Source organism: Anoplopoma fimbria, chromosome 10, assembly GCF_027596085.1.
Source record: "Anoplopoma fimbria isolate UVic2021 breed Golden Eagle Sablefish chromosome 10, Afim_UVic_2022, whole genome shotgun sequence".
Taxonomy (NCBI): Eukaryota; Metazoa; Chordata; class Actinopteri; order Perciformes; family Anoplopomatidae; genus Anoplopoma; species Anoplopoma fimbria.
In genome coordinates, this window is record NC_072458.1 from 13,694,089 (window position 1) to 13,714,218 (window position 20,130).

At 38.4% G+C, this 20,130-nt stretch overlaps 1 protein-coding gene across 1 annotated transcript; it reads left to right on the forward strand.

Moving 5' to 3' along the window:
- Positions 1–6: 6 nt before the first annotated feature.
- Positions 7–15,896, forward strand: LOC129097328 (major histocompatibility complex class I-related gene protein-like). The gene is made up of 7 exons (XM_054606149.1): positions 7–107; positions 2,800–3,066; positions 13,229–13,507; positions 13,960–14,262; positions 14,638–14,742; positions 15,430–15,495; positions 15,745–15,896. The coding sequence occupies exons 1-6, from the start codon at positions 35–37 to the stop codon at positions 15,444–15,446; spliced, it is 1,044 nt and encodes a 347-aa protein (XP_054462124.1). The 5' UTR covers positions 7–34; the 3' UTR covers positions 15,447–15,495; positions 15,745–15,896.
- Positions 15,897–20,130: the final 4,234 nt, after the last annotated feature.

Below are 20,130 nucleotides of genomic sequence, written 5' to 3' on the forward strand. Positions count from 1 at the left end.
ATCTCCGTCAGAATAAAAAGAAACGGAACCTCAGATGGGACATCTCACTATGGAGCCGAAGACTGTGACTCTCCTGATGATAATAAGCCTTCATGGAGCGACGGCAGGTCAGTTAACACTTTGTTTTATAAGTAGTTTGATTGTAAAAGAAGAAATACTTCGTGTCTGTATGTACTGTATTTATCAGTTTAAGGTTCTGTTGATAGTCTTCGATGTTTACATCCAGGATTTCCTCGTTGACTGTAGAAAAATGATAGAAAAAGAAACAAACGATCTTAAAGTCCACGTTAGTAAATCCTTTATTTTATAACATCAGGAGCATTAAGAGTGAAAGGGTGTGAAGCTGAAACGTCAGCGTGACGTCAGATTAATAAAGACCATAATATGAAAACATGGAGTCATGTCCTAAACTGTATGCAGTGACCTTTTTAATTTCTATATTTAAGTTGTTCATGTTTTATATTAAGTGTGTGCTGTGTTAATGCAGTGCTTTTTACAATACGACTGTCATTTTATGAATTATGTAAATATTTTGTATTAGTTATTTTCATTAATTAGACATAATGCACATATTCATACAGTCAGGAATCACGTCGGTTCATTTCATCTCTCCAGGAGGCTGTGCACTTTTACTTTTATCAACAATCAGTTGATGGTTGTTTTCCCGCTGAAGCTAAACTACTTCTTGCTTTGTTGGTGCAATATTTAATATCGTTCACTAATAAACTAAATAACTGACACTTAATACATTACTCATGAATTATCTTCATCTTTGAATCACTTCAAAATATTACAAAATATGAATTGTTAACTGTAACCAAATAATATGTATTTTATTATTGAAAAGGAACAAGATGCAAATAATATTATACATCACCCTCTCATAGTACATAAATAAATAAAAAGGTCTAGAGAATAATATGTACACACAGAAAAACACACAAAATCAATGACAACGTACTGAACATAAATATTGAGTTCATATCTTCGTATTGTTTGACCTCTATATATTCTCTAAATATTTTAAGTCATTGCTCAGAAAATTACACATCAACAACATCAGCTTTAATCCTGCGTTTTGTTGGTTGGTTCAGATTACATCACACTGATGCTGTTGAGTCGAGCTGGACTGATGCATCAGCCGGCGATATTATTTGTCAATATTAGCTTATTGCAGATATATAGGTTTAAACATATTGCAGATATATAGGTTTAAACATATTGGCTGATGAGTAACGATAAATGGAAGTGAAGAAATGTCATGAGGTCATTCATAAACAGTGTCTTCATGGTTTGTCCTCCAGAGAGCACAAGTTCATATTTAAACTGTGAAATGTCACACTTAGCTCGTATCTTCTTCACAAAAAAACAACAACTAATGGATCTGTATTAAGTTTGTTTATTTTATCTGTTTATATTAAAAATACTTTCAACTGAAATATTTAAATTTTTAAACTATATTGACGTCAGTATCGGCCTCAAAAATCCACCATCCATCCGGCAGTACTGTTGAAGTATTTGATGTATTTACAGGAAATAGATTTATTCTTCGACAGATTTGTAACCAATGCATGATTTTTAAACACAGAAATATTAAAAACATGCATTCAGACACAGAGGACAGTGAATGATTCTGAACGGACGATAACTTGATCCACAAAACTCACAGACACCTGCAGAAAGTTTACTCTGCTGATACTTAGAAGAAAAAGTAGTAACACTTTTAGTATCAGGACTGATTGAATACACATCAGTTCATGGTAGAGGGAAGGTTGGAATTTAACAAAAGATATTAGAGTTAATAAAAATCTTAGTTTAATCCCACTGATACTGATAGAAACTAGATCCGATATTACTGAGAAGTTTCTTAAAAATAAAGCTGTGTCCATCCGTTAACATTTTTATGAGATTGTTATAAAATTCTGCAGATTAAGTTTTCTAAGAAGATAAATGGAGTTAAACTTAAACATATTTCTTCAGTTAACATAAATAAAGACTTATTAAAGTGAGGGACGATTTTTGTTGTTGGTTGTATTTAAAAAAAGAACCTTTATTCTCAAACATCTGAAATCCACAAACCCTCCGACAACAACATAAAAAAATATAATCAATCATTACTTCAATATGAAAAATGACAACAGCAATAAAAAGAGCAAAACAACCCACTTTGAATCCGTATGAGGAGAAGTGCTGCCAGTTTGAGCTTCAAGAAACTCACAGAGTTCAAAGTTAATATTAAAAACCTCAGAAGAAGAAACGTAAGTTATCAGTGGTCACACTTTATTATATAAAATAGAGACCATAAAGGACTTCATATCATGAAACAGAACATGTTTGAATATATAAAATATAATATAAATCATATGCAGTGTTTATGTTTTGGTCAGAGGTTTGTGATTTCACACTAATCTGATCATGAGGAGAGTAAACTACTAATGATGCATCCTGAAGAAGATGAGACAAAGAAGATTAAATTAGAAATAGAGAAAGAAAATACGTGTTTTAACAAACTGCTTTCTATCAATAAAAGTCAGGTACACAACTGCATGATCTAAATATTTAACTCCGTTTCTTTTTTTTTTTAATAAATACATTTTTCACGATAAATGCATCAGGAAAAGCAAAGGGTTTCTGGAGTCAAATATTTTTGTATTTATTTATTGCACAGCAGATATTATTAGGATGTCTTTAATGAACTGTTGTTCTTTTTGATTCTGTGAGAAGGAAAACAACATTGTTCAGTGATTTATTAAAGTGTGATATCAAAACTGAAATGATGACATGATCTTTTTGTTACAGTGACTCACTCTCTGAAGTATTTCTTCACTGCGTCCTCTGGAGTCCCAAACTTCCCAGAGTTTGTGGCTGTTGGGTTGGTTGATGATATTCAGATAGATCACTATGACAGTAACACCAGGAGAGATGAACCCAAACAGGACTGGATGAGCAACGCCACAGCAGATGATGCTACGTACTGGCAGAGGCAGACTGAGGTCTGTTTGGGCAAACAGCAGGCCTTCAAAGCCAACATTGAAACAGCAAAACAGCGCTTCAACCAGACTGGAGGTTTGTTTATGTCTCACACATTTTGTTTATATTTTCATCAATGTATCTTAGAAAACACACACAGCTGCTAGAGGAACATTACTGTCTGCTTTCTCAAAGTAGGGAGCAGGACTGTAAACGGGACGCAGGCTGCTGCTGCTGGGCCTCATATGAGAGGAGTAGCAGCATGTTTGAATAGAGCTGGATGGTACATATCTCATCCAGATCACAGGTTTCACTCCACTGCACTGATACACAGTGTGTCCATCCCATAATATACATATATATATATATATATATATATATATATATATATATATATACATATACATACATACATACATACATACATACATAACTGCAGATTAGGTGAACCATACTTGACCACAGTGTTTTCATGCCATAATAAACATATAAAGTGCTGAAACCATTTATCCATTTGTTTAGATAGTTAGAAAATGAATTGACAACATTTTCCTTTATTATTAGATAATATTTAAGTCTTTCATTTAAGAAATATGTCAAACATTTTCTAGTTCTACCTTATCAAATATAAGAATTTTCTTTTTTTTCTGTTTAATATCATTTCACATTAAATACTAGGGCTGCACGGTGGTGTAGTGGTTAGCACTGTCGCCTCACAGCAATTCCCAGGCTGGACAACCTTCTGTGTGGAGTTTGCATGTTCTCCCCGTGTCAGCGTGGGTTCTCTCCGGGTTCTCTGGCTTCCTCCCACAGTCCAAAGACATGCAGCTTAGGTGCATTGTAGACTCTAAATTGCCCATAGGTGTGGATGTGAGCGTGAATGGTTGTTTGTCTCTACAGTCCCTGACAAAAGTCTTGTCACTTATCCATTTTGTAGAAACAACAGCTTATAACCTGACTTTTAATTTATCCATTGGTTTTAGAAATGGCTCATATGAAAGCTAAAACCCTCCCAAATTATGTTTAATATACTAAAATAAATTTGCTTCACTGAAGAAAGATTGATCATTTAATGAACACAGAAAGGTCAGATTTTGGCAAGACAAAAGTTTTGTCGCCTACAGAGAGTAATGTGAAAATTGAACAAATAATTTACTTCAAATACAAAAATATGTTGCATAACATCAGTGAATTAAGTAGTGGTGCTGTGAGATCCATATTTAATATCTTGTATGACTTCCATGAGCTTGAAGGACTGCATCCATGCGGTTCGACAATGATTCATACAATTTATTGATGAAGTCATCAGGAATAGCAAAGAAAGCAGTCTTACATGCCTCCCAGAGTTCATCAAGATTCTTTGGTTTCGTCTTCCATGCTTCCTCTTTCATTCTACCCCAGTCCTGGAGCACCTTGATCTTCTTCGCCTTGAGGAACTTTGATGTAGAGATGGAAGTATGCGATGGAGCACCATCCTGCTGCAAAATTTGACCCCTTGTATGGTTGGGAATGTAAGAGGTAGCTAATACTTTTGATATTTTAGGCTATTGATATTGCCTTCCACCCTGCAAATCTCTCGCACACCCCCATACTGGATGTAACCCCAGACCATGATTTTTCCGCCACCAAACTTAACTGTTTTCTGGGTGAATCTCGGATCCATGCGGGCTCCAGTAGGTCTCCTGCAATATTTGCGGCGGCTGTGATGTAATTCAACCGAAGATTCATCTGAGAAATCCACCTTCTGCCACTTCCAGCGTCCATCCTTTTAGCAGGCTATGGGCCTTGGCAAATGCCACACGTTTTTTTAATTGCCTTTTGTTTAGTGCTGGTTTCTGGGCACTGATTCGACCATGGAGGCCATTTCGAGACAGAATTCTACAAACTGTCCTGGTTGACACGGGGACTTGAGGTGACCAGGCCTGGTGGAGCTCTGCTGCAGTGGAAAAGGGGCTGGCCTTGGATTTTCGAGCCAACAAACGGTCCTCCCGAGCAGTTGTCTTGCGGGGTCTGCCGGACCTGGGCTTGTCAAAAACATCTCCAGTCTCTTCAAATCTTTTTCTTATTATTTGTACTTGACGCTGAGACACATTGAAGGTGTCAGCCACCTCAGCAGTGGATCTGGTCTTCAGCCTCTTGATAATCAACGCTTTGGTCTCAGGGTGAATCTTAGGCATGTTGTCAGAGGTCAAGTTGCAGTTGATGTGAAGGTCTGGTGTGCTGGGGTTCTTTTTATACACACCCACTAATTGATTGATCAATTATTGATCACAGGTGAGGCTGTAATCTAGGATTGGGTGCATCATATGACAAGGCGACAAGACTTTTGTCTTTGCAAAAACTGACTCAGTGGGCTTTACCAAGCTGTGAACGTTAGAATGCTTTTCAGCAGTTCCGTTTGGCACCAAAACATTATTTCAAAAGCTGTTGGGATTGAAATTAGCCATTTCTTGTAAAAAAAAAAAATTGATTACAAATATATTTGAGGGGCACTTAAGGTCAACTTGTACCCAAGCGACAAGACTTTTGTCAGGGACTGTATATGTCAGCCCTGCGACAGACTGGAGACCTGTCCAGGGTGAATCCTGCCTTCGCCCATTGACAGCTGAGATCGGCTCCAGCACCCCTGCGACCCTTAACTGGATAAGCAGGTTACGGAAAATGGATGGATATTAAATACTGTTCAGTGTTGTTCAGGCAGAAGAAGAAGATTTCACCTCATCCTCCCAGAACTTGACGGACATCTTTCTCTAATTCTTGACATTTTACAGTGAAAACTATTTATTGATTGAAAAATAGTCATTACATAATCAGTAATAACAAGAATCATTAGTTTTATCCTTAAATATATAGTAGAACTACAGATTAGATTAGATTACCTTTACTTGACCACAGTGTGTTTTTTTGCTACAGTATTTAGTTAAAGGTCTTATCAACCAAAATGTCAAACCGTTTCTAGTTCAGGTTTCTCAGTGTGACAATTTGTTCCTTTTCTCTGTTTTATATCATTATGAATGAAACACTGTTCAGTGTTGTTCAGACAAAAGAAGCAATTTATAAATGTCATCAGCCACTCTGAACTTGACGATCGTTTTCACAATTTTCTGACATTTTACAGTGTAAACTTTTTATTGATTCATTGAAAATGGTTATAAATAATCAGCAAAAATGAGAATAATTAGTTAGAGCCCTAAATATGGAGTATAATACAGATTAGAGTCAAATACCTTTACCTTAAGGTTAGTCACACTGTTTTGGATCATGTCACTTCCGTTTGATTGACACATGGGTGTGGCTTAATCTATATACCTGGGCAGTCAGATCAGCGGAGCAGGGGGAGAAAGGGGTTAGTGGCGCACCTGATTATATTTTCTGTTTAAAAAGTCGTCGTCATCGTCAAACAACCATGTTTTCATTCATAAAATCCTTTGAACACAACATCGAAAGCAAGAACCCAAACCCCACAGATTGTCTTTATTATCTAATGGTGAGGAGCTGCCTTCATATGACCGCAGATAGAGGATTCAGGAAGGCAAAATCCTTACTGCAGGAGCACTTTGGCAACGAGCATAAAATTGCTACAGCCTACATGGAGAAGGCTCTTTCATGGTCGTCAATTAAACCAGATGACACAAAAACACTACAAGCATACACTCTGTTTCTAAGAGGATGTTGCAATGCCATGGAAGATGTCAACAACATGCAAGAGCTCAACATGTCTGCTAACCTGCTAATTATAATTAAGAAGCTGCCATATCGACTGAGGGATAAATGGAGATCTGTGGCATGTGATTTTCAGGAAAGGTACAACCAAAGAGCTACCTTCAGGGATCTGGTAAATTACCTTGAAAAACAGGTGAGGATTGCAACTGATCCAGTATTTGGAGACATCAGAGACACTCCCACACCAAGCAAGGATGGAAGAGGTTTTATGTCAAAACCACCTCATCCAAAAATCAAAGGAAGTACATTTGCAACCACTGTGACAGTTGCACATGAGAAAAATGGAAATGGACCTAGGAAAATGGAGAGTTGGCCGGCTGTAAAAAGGTGTTTGTTCTGTGGAGGTGGACATGCTTTGGAGGTGTGTTTCCTATTGGAAAAGAAAGCACATCATGAGAAAATCCAAAAACACCACGGGATTCAACGTTGCTCTTATCGCTTGGATCTCGATGTTTTGGACGGAACGAACTATGCAACAGGGGACTCTTCTGCGGACGCCTGGGATCAGAGACACATAATTGATTGCAGCAGCGGTGTAACGCGGAAGTGACAGCAGCGCATCACAGCCATCAGAATCGGTATGTTTGTTGATCCTTCTGTGTAGTTGTTTGAAGTTGAACACAGTTTGGAAAGGCTGCCGTTTTGTCCATTGGGGACTGTTTGTTTGGGCTTGTGTTGCGCGTGCTTGGTTTGTCGCGATCGGCAATTGTTTGGGCTGATTGGAGGACTGCGTGATGAGCAGTGGCCGCCGTTTGCTGTGCTGTGCTGTTGTGTTGAAAATCGCATTGTGACTGAATCAATGTCATTGCGGATTGCATTGTGTGTGTTGCTCTGGGCTTTGGTGAATTGTGCACGTTGAAAGTTCACATAATGAGTGACTCAAATGAAATGGAAAAAACGGAGAAGAGAACGGTCAAGCTTACAGCCAAAGCGCTGGCTTGCAAAATGGAAACTCTTCAAAAGCAATGTCAATCTAATGTGACAAAAATGAAAGAGCTCTCACGTGAAATTAAAGGGCTCATGAAAAATGATGAAAATGCAAAGAAAGTGCAATTCAAACTGAATGAACTCAAACAACTGTATGAAAATGCAAATGCAGCACATGAGTCAGTGATTGTTTTACTTCCCAAAGAGGAAAAGGTAACACAAAATGAGTGGTTTGGACGCATAATAAAACACAACACAGACTTCATTGATGATGTAAAGACATGGCTCTCTGAGATTGAAAGACACTTTCAACAAGCAAGAAAGGTGACTGAAGATGTGTTTGCTGCACAATCAGTCATCTCTCCCATTCCACCTGAAGAGGGAGCACCTGTTGCACCTGTTGAATTAAAGGAAAATATACCACACTCTGATGTTCCAGCTGCCATTCCTTCCCAACAGAATAAAGCAATATCTGACATGCAGGATGAAATAAAGCCAAGTGACAGTGTGTCAAATATTACCAACAGGAGTCACAAATCACATTCTTCATGCTCAAGATTTTCCACCACCTCATCTGCATGCATCAAGGCTGAGGCTGAAATGGCTGCTCTTATTGTAATACAACAAATGCTAAAAGATAAACATGCCATAGAAGCACAAGAGGAGGAGCTAAGGAGGAAAAAGAGCAACTGGAGCTGGATGGAAACCTTGCTGCTACAATGGCAAAAATGAAGATTCTTGGAGCCTCAAGTAGATCTGGTGTGCGTAGCCACAGATCAAGAGTGTCAGATGGTATGAACTCGTATATGGAGAAAAAACAACGTGAAAAGAAAAACAAATGATTGCCACTGCTGACGGAGACATTAATCAAACCCAATCTCTCCCCACAGTGCCAGTGACAATTCAGTCAAATACATTAACTATGGATGCACATGTTACAATACCAACAACATTGCCTGCTCCAAGCAATGGTGAACAGAGCAACATGCTTAACATCATGGAAAAGCAAAATGACATCACTGCATTAATGGTTCAACAACAGTCTCTCTCTTTAATGCCCAAGAAGGAGATTCGTCGTTTTGATGGTGACCCACTTCAATTTCAAACATTCGTGGCTAACAGAGTGACTGAAATTGCCAAAGCCTCAGATGAACATCAGTGGAGGTACGTCAACACAAATGACAATCCAGCAGACATGGCTTCCAGAGGTCTGAAAGTCAAAGCTTTCCTAAAGAAGAAAATGTGGGTGTACGGACCTCCGTTTCTTCATGGTCCTCAGGAAGAGTGGCCTCAGAACCCTGATGGATTGGATGCAATTTCACCGAAGGACTCTGAAGTCAAGAGCATAACCGTAAATGCTGCTCAAATAAGACCTGAAGCAGTGGATCCAACAACCAACTTCATCCATTACTTCTCATCCTGGAATCAGTTGAAAAGGGCAGTAGCATGGATGCTCAGAATCAAAGGAGTGCTTCTGCAACGAATCAGGAAGAGGAAAACAGCAAGCGGTGTTCTCTCTTTGCAAGGAAATCTTGACACTCAGGAAATCCGTCTCACAATCGGCTGGTGGAGAGTGCAGAGATGGAGATAATCCGCTTCTGTTAAAAGAAGAGATTTGGAGATGAAATCTCAAATCTGAAAAAGGGAATGAATGTTAAAAGGACAAGCCACATTCATAAACTCAACCCCATTCTGGACAAAGATGTGTTAAGAGTTGGTGGTCGCCTAAGCAGAGCAGCAATGCCAGAAGAAATGAAACATCCTGTCATTCTGGCCAAAGACTTTCACATTGCTGACCTCCTTTTACGACATATTCATGGGGAGGTGGACATGGTGGTCGCAACCATATGCTATCCAGACTGCGTCAGAAATATTGGATTCCTGGTGCCACAGTATTGATCAGGAAAATCCTGTCTAAATGTGTTGTCTGTCGGCGTATAAATGCTATTCCTGGACAACAGCAGATGGCTGATCTACCCCTGGATAGAGTCTCTCCAGATGAACCACCATTCACAAACGTTGGAGTCGATTACTTTGGACCCTTTGGAGTGAAGCGTGGCAGAAGTGTCGTGAAGCGATATGGTGTTATTTTCACCTGTTTGGCTACAAGAGCAATTCACCTTGAAATGGCCTCATCGCTTGACACAGACTCTTTCATCCATGCCCTTCGGCGCTTCATAGCCAGACGAGGCCAAGTAAAGGAACTACGATCAGACAATGGAACCAATTTTGTGGGAGCACAGCGCGAGTTGAAGGAAGCTATTGAAGGATGGAATCAAGGTCAGATCCATGACATACTGCTTCAAAAGGGAATAAACTGGATATTCAATCCCCCTGCTGGCTCACACCATGGAGGTGTGTGGGAAAGATTAATCAGATCAGTGCGGAAGGTTCTCAACTCAACACTAAATGTGCAAAGTCTGGATGAGGAGGGACTCCACACAGTCTTATGTGAAGCCAAGCTATTCTCAACAGTCGTCCAATCACAAAGGCTTCTACAGATCCCAACGACCTTGAAGCACTCACACCAAATCACCTTCTGCTTCTCAAAACTACGCCATCCCTGCCACCAGGACAGTTTCAGAAGGAAGACCTATATGCTCGCCGCAGGTGGAGGCAAGTTCAATATATGTCTGACTTATTTTGGAAAAGGTGGATTAAGGAGTATCTTCCCCAACTGCAAGAACGACAGAAATGGTCCAACATAAGACGCAACTTCACACCAGGAGACATCGTCATCATTGTGGATGATTCAGCGCCTCGCAACTCCTGGTTGACTGGAAGGATTGTGGAGACCATTATGGACAAAAAGGGACTTGTACGTCAGCTTCGGATCAAGTCAAAGACCGGATTTCTGACCAGGCCCATCACCAAAGTCTGCCTACTACTGGAGGCAGCGGATCATTGACTGACCCAAACTGACTTTTGACCCCTTGACTTTGTTCCTGAACACTTGACTTTGATTAATCACTCTTTCCTTGGACAACGTATATCGGATTACAAATAATGAAGAAAGAAAATATATTTACATACTATGTTGATTGTTATGTCAAATTTGTAATTATTATTTGAAACATAATAATTAGGGGCCGGAATTGTAGGGGCCAAAATGCATATTTGGTCTGTTTGTTTATTGTTTATTTTGAAAGGTTAGTCACACTGTTTTGGATCATGTCACTTCCGTTTGATTGACACATGGGTGTGGCTTAATCTATATACCTGGGCAGTCAGATCAGCGGAGCGAGGGGAGAAAGGGGGTTAGTGGCGCACCTGATTATATTTTCTGTTTAACGACGACGTCGTCGTCGTCGTCGTCGTCATCGTCAAACAACCATGTTTTCATTCATCAATTGTCATTTGGTCTGCAGCAATAAAATTCTCAAACTATATTCATCACCGGACTTGGATTCATTGTACGACGCGTAACTGCCTGGAGCCCACTTAAGCCTCTTAGCGGCCTTTTATAGGAAAACGGACGCTATACTAACTGCAGTGTGTTTATGCCATAATAAACTTACAGTGGGTACGGAAAGTATTCAGACCCCTTTAAATTTTTCACTCTTTGTTTCATTGCAGCCATTTGCTAAAATCGAAAAAGTTCATTTTTTTTTCCGCATTAATGTACACTCAGCAACCCATCTTGACAGAAAAAAACAGAAATGTAGAAATTTTTGCAAATTTATTAAAAAAGAAAAACTGAAATATCACATGGTCATAAGTATTCAGACCCTTTGCTGTGACACTCATATTTAACTCACATGCTGTCCATTTCTTCTGATCCTCCTTGAGATGGTTCTACTCCTTCATTGGAGTCCAGCTGTGTTTAATTAAACTGATTGGACTTGATTAGGAAAGGCACACACCTGTCTATATAAGACCTTACAGCTCACAGTGCATGTCAGAACAAATGAGAATCATGAGGTCGAAGGAACTGCCCAAGGAGCTCAGAGACAGAATTGTGGCAAGGCACAGATCTGGCCAAGGTTACAAAATAATTTCTGCAGCACTCAAGGTTCCTAAGAGCACAGTGGCCTCCATAATCCTTAAATGGAAGAAGTATGGGATGACCAGAACTCTTCCTAGACCTGGCCGTCCAGCCAAACTGAGCAATCGTGGGAGAAGAGCCTTGGTGAGAGAGGTAAAGAAGAACCCAAAGATCACTGTGGCTGAGCTCCAGAGATGCAGTAGGGAGATGGGAGAAAGTTCCACAAAGTCAACTATCACTGCAGCCCTCCACCAGTCGGGGCTTTATGGCAGAGTGGCCCGACGGAAGCCTCTCCTCAGTGCAAGACATATGAAAGCCCAAACTATGAGAAATAAGATTCTCTGGTCTGATGAGACCAAGATTGAACTTTTTGGCGTTAATTCTAAGCGGTATGTGTGGAGAAAACCAGGCACTGCTCATCACCTGCCCAATACAATCCCAACAGTGAAACATGGTGGTGGCAGCATCATGCTATGGGGGTGTTTTTCAGCTGCAGGGACAGGACGACTGGTTGCAATTGAAGGAAAGATGAATGCGGCCAAGTACAGAGATATCCTGGAAGAAAACCCCTCCAGAGTGCTCAGGACCTCAGACTGGGCCGAAGGTTCACCTTCCAACAAGACAATGACCCGAAGCACACAGCTAAAATAACAAAGGAGTGGCTTCGGAACAAGTCTGTGACCATTCTTGACTGGCCCAGCCAGAGCCCTGACCTAAACCCAATTGAGCATCTCTGGAGAGACCTGAAAATGGCTGTCCACCAACGTTCACCATCCAACCTGACAGAACTGGAGAGGATCTGCAAGGAAGAATGGCAGAGGATCCCCAAATCCAGGTGTGAGAAACTTGTTGCATCATTCCCAAGAAGACTCATGGCTGTACTAGCTCAAAAGGGTGCTTCTACTCAATACTGAGCAAAGGGTCTGAATACTTATGACCATGTGATATTTCAGTTTTTCTTTTTTAATAAATTTGCAAAAATTTCTACATTTCAGTTTTTTTCTGTCAAGATGGGTTGCTGAGTGTACATTAATGCGAAAACATTTTTAGTAAATGGCTGCAATGAAACAAAGAGTGAAAAATTTAAAGGGGTCTGAATACTTTCCGTACCCACTGTATATAGTGTTGAAACAACGAATCGATTAGTTGTTAAACAGAAAATGAATTGACGCAAATATTGATGATCAGATGATCCCTCAAGTCTTTTATCAAGTAAACATGTCAAACATTGTCTAGTGTCAGTTTCTCAAATATGAGAATGTTCTGCTCTTCTCTCTTTAATATCATTTCCTTTTTAATACTGTTCAGTGTTGTTCACACTGAAGAAGATTTCACCTCATCCTCTCAGAACTTGATGGACATTTCCACTATTTTCTGACATTTTAAAATAAGTAAACGGTTAATCTGTTAATGAAAAACAGAATTGATGATGAAAATCCCTAAATATAAAGTAGAACTCCAGATGAGATCAGATGAGCTCTGCTGAGGACAGTCTGCTCTCTAGTCTCTCACATTGTTGGACTGGTCCGAGTAGTAGTAGTAGTAGTAGTAGTTGATGAGAGGTGACTGGGCTGTGATCTCACTCTGGTTTAAGGCCTAATCTTTAATCTCTCTCTCTCTCAGGTGTCCACATTGTCCAGAGGATGTACGGCTGTGAATGGGATGATGAGACCAATGAGGTCAAAGGTTATTTTCAAGATGGTTATGATGGAGAAGACTTCATATCATTTGACCAGAAGACAGAGACATGGATCGCTCCCAAACCACAGGCTGTCATCACCAAACACAAGTGGGATAATAACAGAGCTGAGATAGCACAGGAAAAGAACTACCTGACTCAGATTTGTCCTGAGTGGGGGAAGAAGTATGTGAACTACGGGAGGAGCTCTCTGATGAGAACAGGTAGAATCACATGACCTGATGTAGTTTAATGGACACAATGCTCATACACCTTCTCTTGTTTCTGACCAACAGTCCCATTACATTACATGTCTCCTCCGTCACCTCTCTTCATCTCTCTGCCTCCTTCTCTCCTTCACCACATCTTCTCCCTCACACTCTTCACCTCTCTGTCCCTCCATTGTCTCTCTCTCTCTCTTTCTCACACTCACTGTCCTCCTCCCTTCTCTAATCTCTCACCTCTCTTCATCTGTCTTTTTATCCCCTCTGCCTCTCTTCTTTTATCAATTAAACTTAAGACTTTTTTTATTTGCATTGCTTTCATACATACATATAAAGAGTATGTTTTACTTAGGCATTTAAAATAGATTACCTCAAATAGGAATGAAAATATTAATACACAGTAATTATTAACAATAAAGAACCTATAACCTGTCTTTCTCTTTACTCTCCAGAGCGTCCCTCAGTGTCTCTCCTCCAGAAGACTCCCTCCTCTCCAGTCAGCTGCCACGCTACAGGTTTCTACCCTGACAGAGCTTCACTGTTCTGGAGGAGAGAAGGAGAGGAGCTCCATGAGGACGTGGACCACGGAGAGATCCTCCCCAACCACGATGGATCCTTCCAGATGAGCGTTGACCTGAAACTTACATCAGTCCCAGCTGAAGACTGGGGGAGGTACGAGTGTGTGTTTCAGCTGTCTGGTGTGACGGAGGACATCGCCACCAGACTGGACAAAGCTGTGATCAGGACCAACCAAGGTGAGACTAAGATCAGAAGTGATGAAGGTGGGAAGCACACATTTAGTTCACTGTAACAGTTTGTGTATTTTTAGGTGGATGGAAAGTTTTTTTTCCTTCAAGAGTTTTGTTGTACATTTCTTCCATCTTGTTGTGTCAAAAAACAACATGTGTGACAGAAAGCAACATAGACATACAGCTAAACCGAGACAACACAGCTAGAAGAGATCAACAAGCGTAGACACAATCATCATGTACAGAGTGATAAAGAACATGACAAACATATGGTGTGTGTGTACAGTATTGAGGTCTGATTGATAAATGGATGTTCTTCTCTTCTAACCTGCTTCATCTGTTCAGGTTGTGAATATTTTATTGTTGTTTTCTGCTCAACAGGGGACGCTTCCATGACAAACACCTACATCCTCATTGCAGTGTTTGGTCTTGGTCTTATTCTTGCTCTCGTCTTCATCGCTGTGGTGGTTCCCAGAAAGTGCAAAGGTGAGAAACCCAAACAGAGACGGTACTATTTGATCAGTGTTTGGACTCTAGGCTTTGAGTTGATGCTTCTATCCAGAATGTGAAAGAGAAGCAAACTTCATCAGTCAGCAGTAATGTCAGGATGACATGACTAGAAGAGACACATTCATATTTAAGTTCAACATGAATTAATTTATTGATATGTTATGTCATCATATTTGCTTTAATTCTTCATATATTATGTTTAATGCCAGTTTACTTTGAGGTAATTCAACAATTGTTTGGCACTTGGAGAATACTTTAAGGTATCTAATTGTTGATAGGAAGAGAGTGGAGGCAGACCGTATTCTGACTGTGAAAAATAGATAAAAAGCTGTAATATCTTTATTGGAAAAATATCTGTTTTGTCATGTTTATGGTTTGTACATTGGACAGATGATTTAATAAAGCCTTTTCATCCACAAGAGGAGTCAGAGTGAGCGGTGAGCTTAGGATCATAAAGTTCCAGGTTTACACTCTGGAGCTGCTTTTTCATCCTACAGTGATGACAGCATGATGATGTAAGAGAGAAGTGAAGTAAGAGGAGAGATTTATTTATCAGTGAGTGACTAGAAGAGGGTCTCATATCCACTGGGAGGAAGGTGTTAGAAGACAGTCTGACATTTTGACACATGAGAACTAAAATGTGGTCTTTGTTTTATATTTCAGCCAAATATCCGCTCTGAGCTCTCTGAGAAACTGAATCCTGACTCTGAATGATGAACTCAGCGCCTGGTGAGTTGCTTCATAAGGAACCTGAGCTATTCACAGCTGTTGATGAACAAAGCCAGATTAAAATAAGCACTTGTGCTTCATAAGCATAATGGTTACAACCTTGCAAAAAGTGAATACTCATAAGACTGAATCATGGATATTTGAGGTCTAAATTATACTGTAAATATGTGGCTTTGTTTTGGATTTGAACATTTATGGTAAATTATTTTGTTTTCTATTTTATGATTTTATTTATTTTTGTCTCTTTAGGTTTATGGATCAATATCAAGATCAAGAAGTGTTGGACTACATTGTCCTCCATAAACTGTGAACTCATCGATTATTCATCATTCATATCATATCTGATTGAATCAGGGTTGGGGATCTAGTTGTAGATGCTTAACGATTGGAATAAAAGAAAACACATTTGAAAACTATGAGCCAACATAAATGGTGACAGTAAATTATTTGGATTGTTTAGTTTCAATCAAAAAATGGAATTTCCTCTGATAAAATGTTTGCTTCAATAAAATGAGGATGATAGGTTTTGGAGAGAAGTCAAACAGGATCTTCAGAACAATGAAAGCATCACAGCACTCTTCACACATAAACATTTGTGTGTTCATCTAAAACAAATCCACCATAGTTACACTTTAATACTTCTGCTGTTGGCTTTTTCTGGTTAAATTAATATTGGTGACACAAATGTAAATTTACATGCAGACACACACACATCCACATACGTGCATTACCACTGTCACATATACACTGGGATTGACTCCAGTCCCCCTCCACTCTCAGCAGGATGAGCTGGATGTGTAATAGATTGATGAGGTGTGTGTGTATATATATATATATATATATATATATATATATATATATATATACGGGATGGGTTAAATATAATCTTGATGTCAGTACAACATTTATTTTCCAGTTGTGTAAATAGTTTACTTGTATATTTCTTTAAAACTAAAGTTTGTTTTTTTATTATGACAACCAATCTGAAGCAAATAATATTTGTCTTTGAGTTTTTTCCTCAAATAATCAAGAGTATTTTTCACAATATCTTTAGATCTGATTTGAAACATTATTATATTTAAATATTAGCCTGGATTCTAAAAGGGTTGTGTGATGTTTGAAGCGTGTAATCTGGTAGAAATCTACTAGATTACATTTCCTGATAGTATTTTGGGACAAGGAAAGTTTTGTTTTGTAGAAAACAGTGATGCTCTAAATCACTTCTAGTGTTGGGTTTGGAATGAACGTGAATGAAGTTTTACATTTCATTCGTTTTGTACTTTTGTTTTACTTTTCAATAAAGTGCCCAAACTCTAAATGTCTGTCTTTTTGTGATTAATTATATGATTACACATCTGTGACTGTAACTACAACTACATGAATATTGCTGCTATTCATTTTTTACTGCCTTTTGTACTTTAACCTTTATGATCTTCAGTTTATTGATTTGAAAGAAACTTGTGACTCGCTGGATGAGTAAGACTGACATTGTCCAAAATAGTTGTTTTGTAGATATAGTAAAATGCATTGACACCTTTTTTTAACTGGCTGAAGATAAATTGACTTAGCTGTTAAAAAAAAATGATTGATGAGCTCCATGTTCTGATTATTGGCATATTCATAATTCAGTTTTGTGGTACATTGCAGAGAAAACATGATTCTTTATTTTAACAGACTTCATTTTGTTTATTTGTCCTATTTAACATACTAATGTTTATTGGCACAACATATTTTTTAGTTTACTAAACCTTTTAAAAAAAACCATAAGTATTGTACTAATAAAAATTAAATGTGGGATGATTTCATTCATAAATTTCTCATCCAGCATACATATAATGTGATTTATGATGCTGAAATTATGAATGAATTTAGGGACATGGGACAATTTCTCTCTGTTGTGTTTTTGCAGCTATTGAACAGCAATGTATAATATCACTTTTATTCTTGCTTTGTTGTGCAATAAGACTTAAATAAAGCAGAAGTCTGGCTCTTTTTAAGATCCACATATGCTAATAAAGGATTATCTTATCTAAGTGTTTTTATGTACCAGCCCTAAGAATATTGTATTCACTGTTCTCATAGAACCATAAAGAATGTGACCCCGACCTGTAGATGTAAGGTCATAAGGAGGGAAAGGTAGGGGGAACGAAGTTCTGAAATTCAGAATTTCTTAAATTCAGAAGTTCTTAAGTTTAGAAGTTCTTAAGTATATGAACCCAACGGATTACTTCTTCTGTCCGACAGAAGCTCATATGAGAACATGAGGATAAAGGCCCGCGTGCCCGTGACTCTCCTCATCCTCTCACAGGCTGAAACAGCATCACTTTACTTTTCCTTTAGTTAACAACCTGCGTGGAGCACTTCTACCTAGTTACTAGTGACGTAGATGCTCAGCTTAAATTCCCATTGGCTCAGATAGGGTTGAAGTCAGCGATCCTTGTTGTCTCTGTATGCAGTGCACTTTATAATTTTTACATTTAGGTTGTTCATGTTTTACATACAGTGTGTGCTGTGGTTAATGCAGTGCTTTCACAATGATTGTCATTTTATTAATTATGTAAATATTTTTTATTAGTTATTTTCTTTCATTAGACATAATGCACATATTCATACAGTCAGGAAACACGTCGGTTCATTTCATCTCTCCAGGAGGCTGTGCACTTTTATTTTTATCAACAATCAGTTGATGGTTGTTTTCCCGCTGAAGCTAAACTACTTCCTGCTTTGTTGGTGCAATATTTAATATCGTTCACTAATAAACTAAATTATTGACACTTTTTTTTTTATTTTTTTATGCACAATTGAAAAATACAAAAAACATAACATAGCTACTGTAGCGACCCTTGGTAAGGAAAGCTACGAGACGTTATCTGGCTTATTCCGGTTTATTAGCGGACAGTACACAGGCTACTGTGGGCCGTAGCCTACGCCAACACAACAGATAACACCGTCAAACAGTCTTAACCGGCGGGACATCACGCTCCGGCACACAGACTCACTCCTTCAGGTTAGCAGAACAACACAAATACATCCCACCCAACTATATCTGCCAATCCCAGGTATCCTCTCTTGTGCCACCTAAACCCCATAGGAAGCTAGCCCTAGTACTAGCCCACACTACATTTCAGTATGAAAGATATGGATAAATCATACTGTAATAAAGAATAAGGAGACAGTTTGTAGTGACAAGATGGCTAACCCTCATTATTCCAGTAGATTTATTTATTTTCCTTCTAACGCAGTCAATATGTTCCCTCCAACTCAAACTCTCATCAACAATAATTCCCAGGAATTTTGTAGATGTCACTTGAGGCATCTCAACAGACTCAATTTGAATTTTAGATAAATGAGTATTATTTTATTATGAGTATAATTGAGTATGATTTTTTTGCCACTAAAAAGAATAAAGTTAGATTTTTTTAATATTCAAAGATAATTGATTTAATATGAACCATGTAGCATAGGCAATTAAACCAGCATTAGCTTCCATAATTAGTGAGTTTAAATTTCAATGAGAGAGAACTAGGGTTGTGTCATCTGCAAACATTATCGGAGAAATACTTTTTGAGACATTAGACAAATTATCATAATATAGATGAGGAACAATAATGGTCCAAGAATCGACCCCTGTGGAACCCCACATATTAGTCTGGCTTGGTTGAAATAGCAACCCTTAACACAAACAAACTGTCTTCTGTTGGACACATACTTTTTTAACCATTTGTATGTAATATCATTGAAACCATATTTATACAACTTTTCCATTAAAATATTATGATTTACATTATCAAAGGCTTTTGAAAGGTCTATGAAAATACTGCAAGTAAATCCATTGTTATCAAGTGCAGAGATAACTTTATCAACAAGGTAAAGTAAAGCCACATAAGTTGAATGATTTTTCCGGACACCATACTGGTGTTTGTAAAGAATTGAATTAGAATCTACATGAAACAAAATCCTTTTGTATATAATTTTTTCTTGTATTTTTGAAAAACATGGCAAGATATTAGTCTATAGTTGTTAAAACAATGTGGATGTTCTGCTTTAAACAAAGGGGTAATTTTGGCAATCTTTAAATCCTCTGGCACAACACCTGTTTTCAAAGATAAGGTGAAGATATGAGCGAGTGGCTGCAATATTGACTGCTTAACCTGTTTAACAAGGTATGCAGAAATATTGTCATGGCCAGCTGCAGATCATTTTAGATCATCAATTATCTCACTTATTTCTTGGATATCAGGGGGCATACACTTAGAGATAGTAGTGACATTTGTTGGAATAAAATCCAGTGGATTACCATTGCAAGCAGGAATATTGTTAGCCAAGTCTTGACCAATATTTACAAAGAATTCATAACATTTTTGAGCTATATCAATTGGATCGTCCAGAGAATTTTCACCATCCAAAAAGACTGAAGGAAGCTCTGGGGTAGTCTTTTCTCTTTGCAACATTTGATTTATTACTTTCCACGTGGTTTTAATATCTTTTGAACACTTCATAAACTTTTCGCTGAAACATTTCTTTTTTGCTGATCTAATGGTATGAGTGTTTATATTTCTATAGGATTTATAAACACCATGAGTAAGAGGAGTAGGATTTGAAACATATTTTCTGTACAGTTTGTTTTTTTTCCTC

Bases quoted from the DNA above. Each gene is read 5' to 3' on its own strand.
- LOC129097328 (XM_054606149.1), top strand. From the start codon at position 35: ATGGGACATCTCACTATGGAGCCGAAGACTGTGACTCTCCTGATGATA. The intron at 108-2,799 runs GTCAGTTAACAC...TTTTTGTTACAG, and splicing joins CCTTCATGGAGCGACGGCAG to TGACTCACTCTCTGAAGTAT. The intron at 14,263-14,637 runs GTGAGACTAAGA...TCTGCTCAACAG, and splicing joins TGTGATCAGGACCAACCAAG to GGGACGCTTCCATGACAAAC.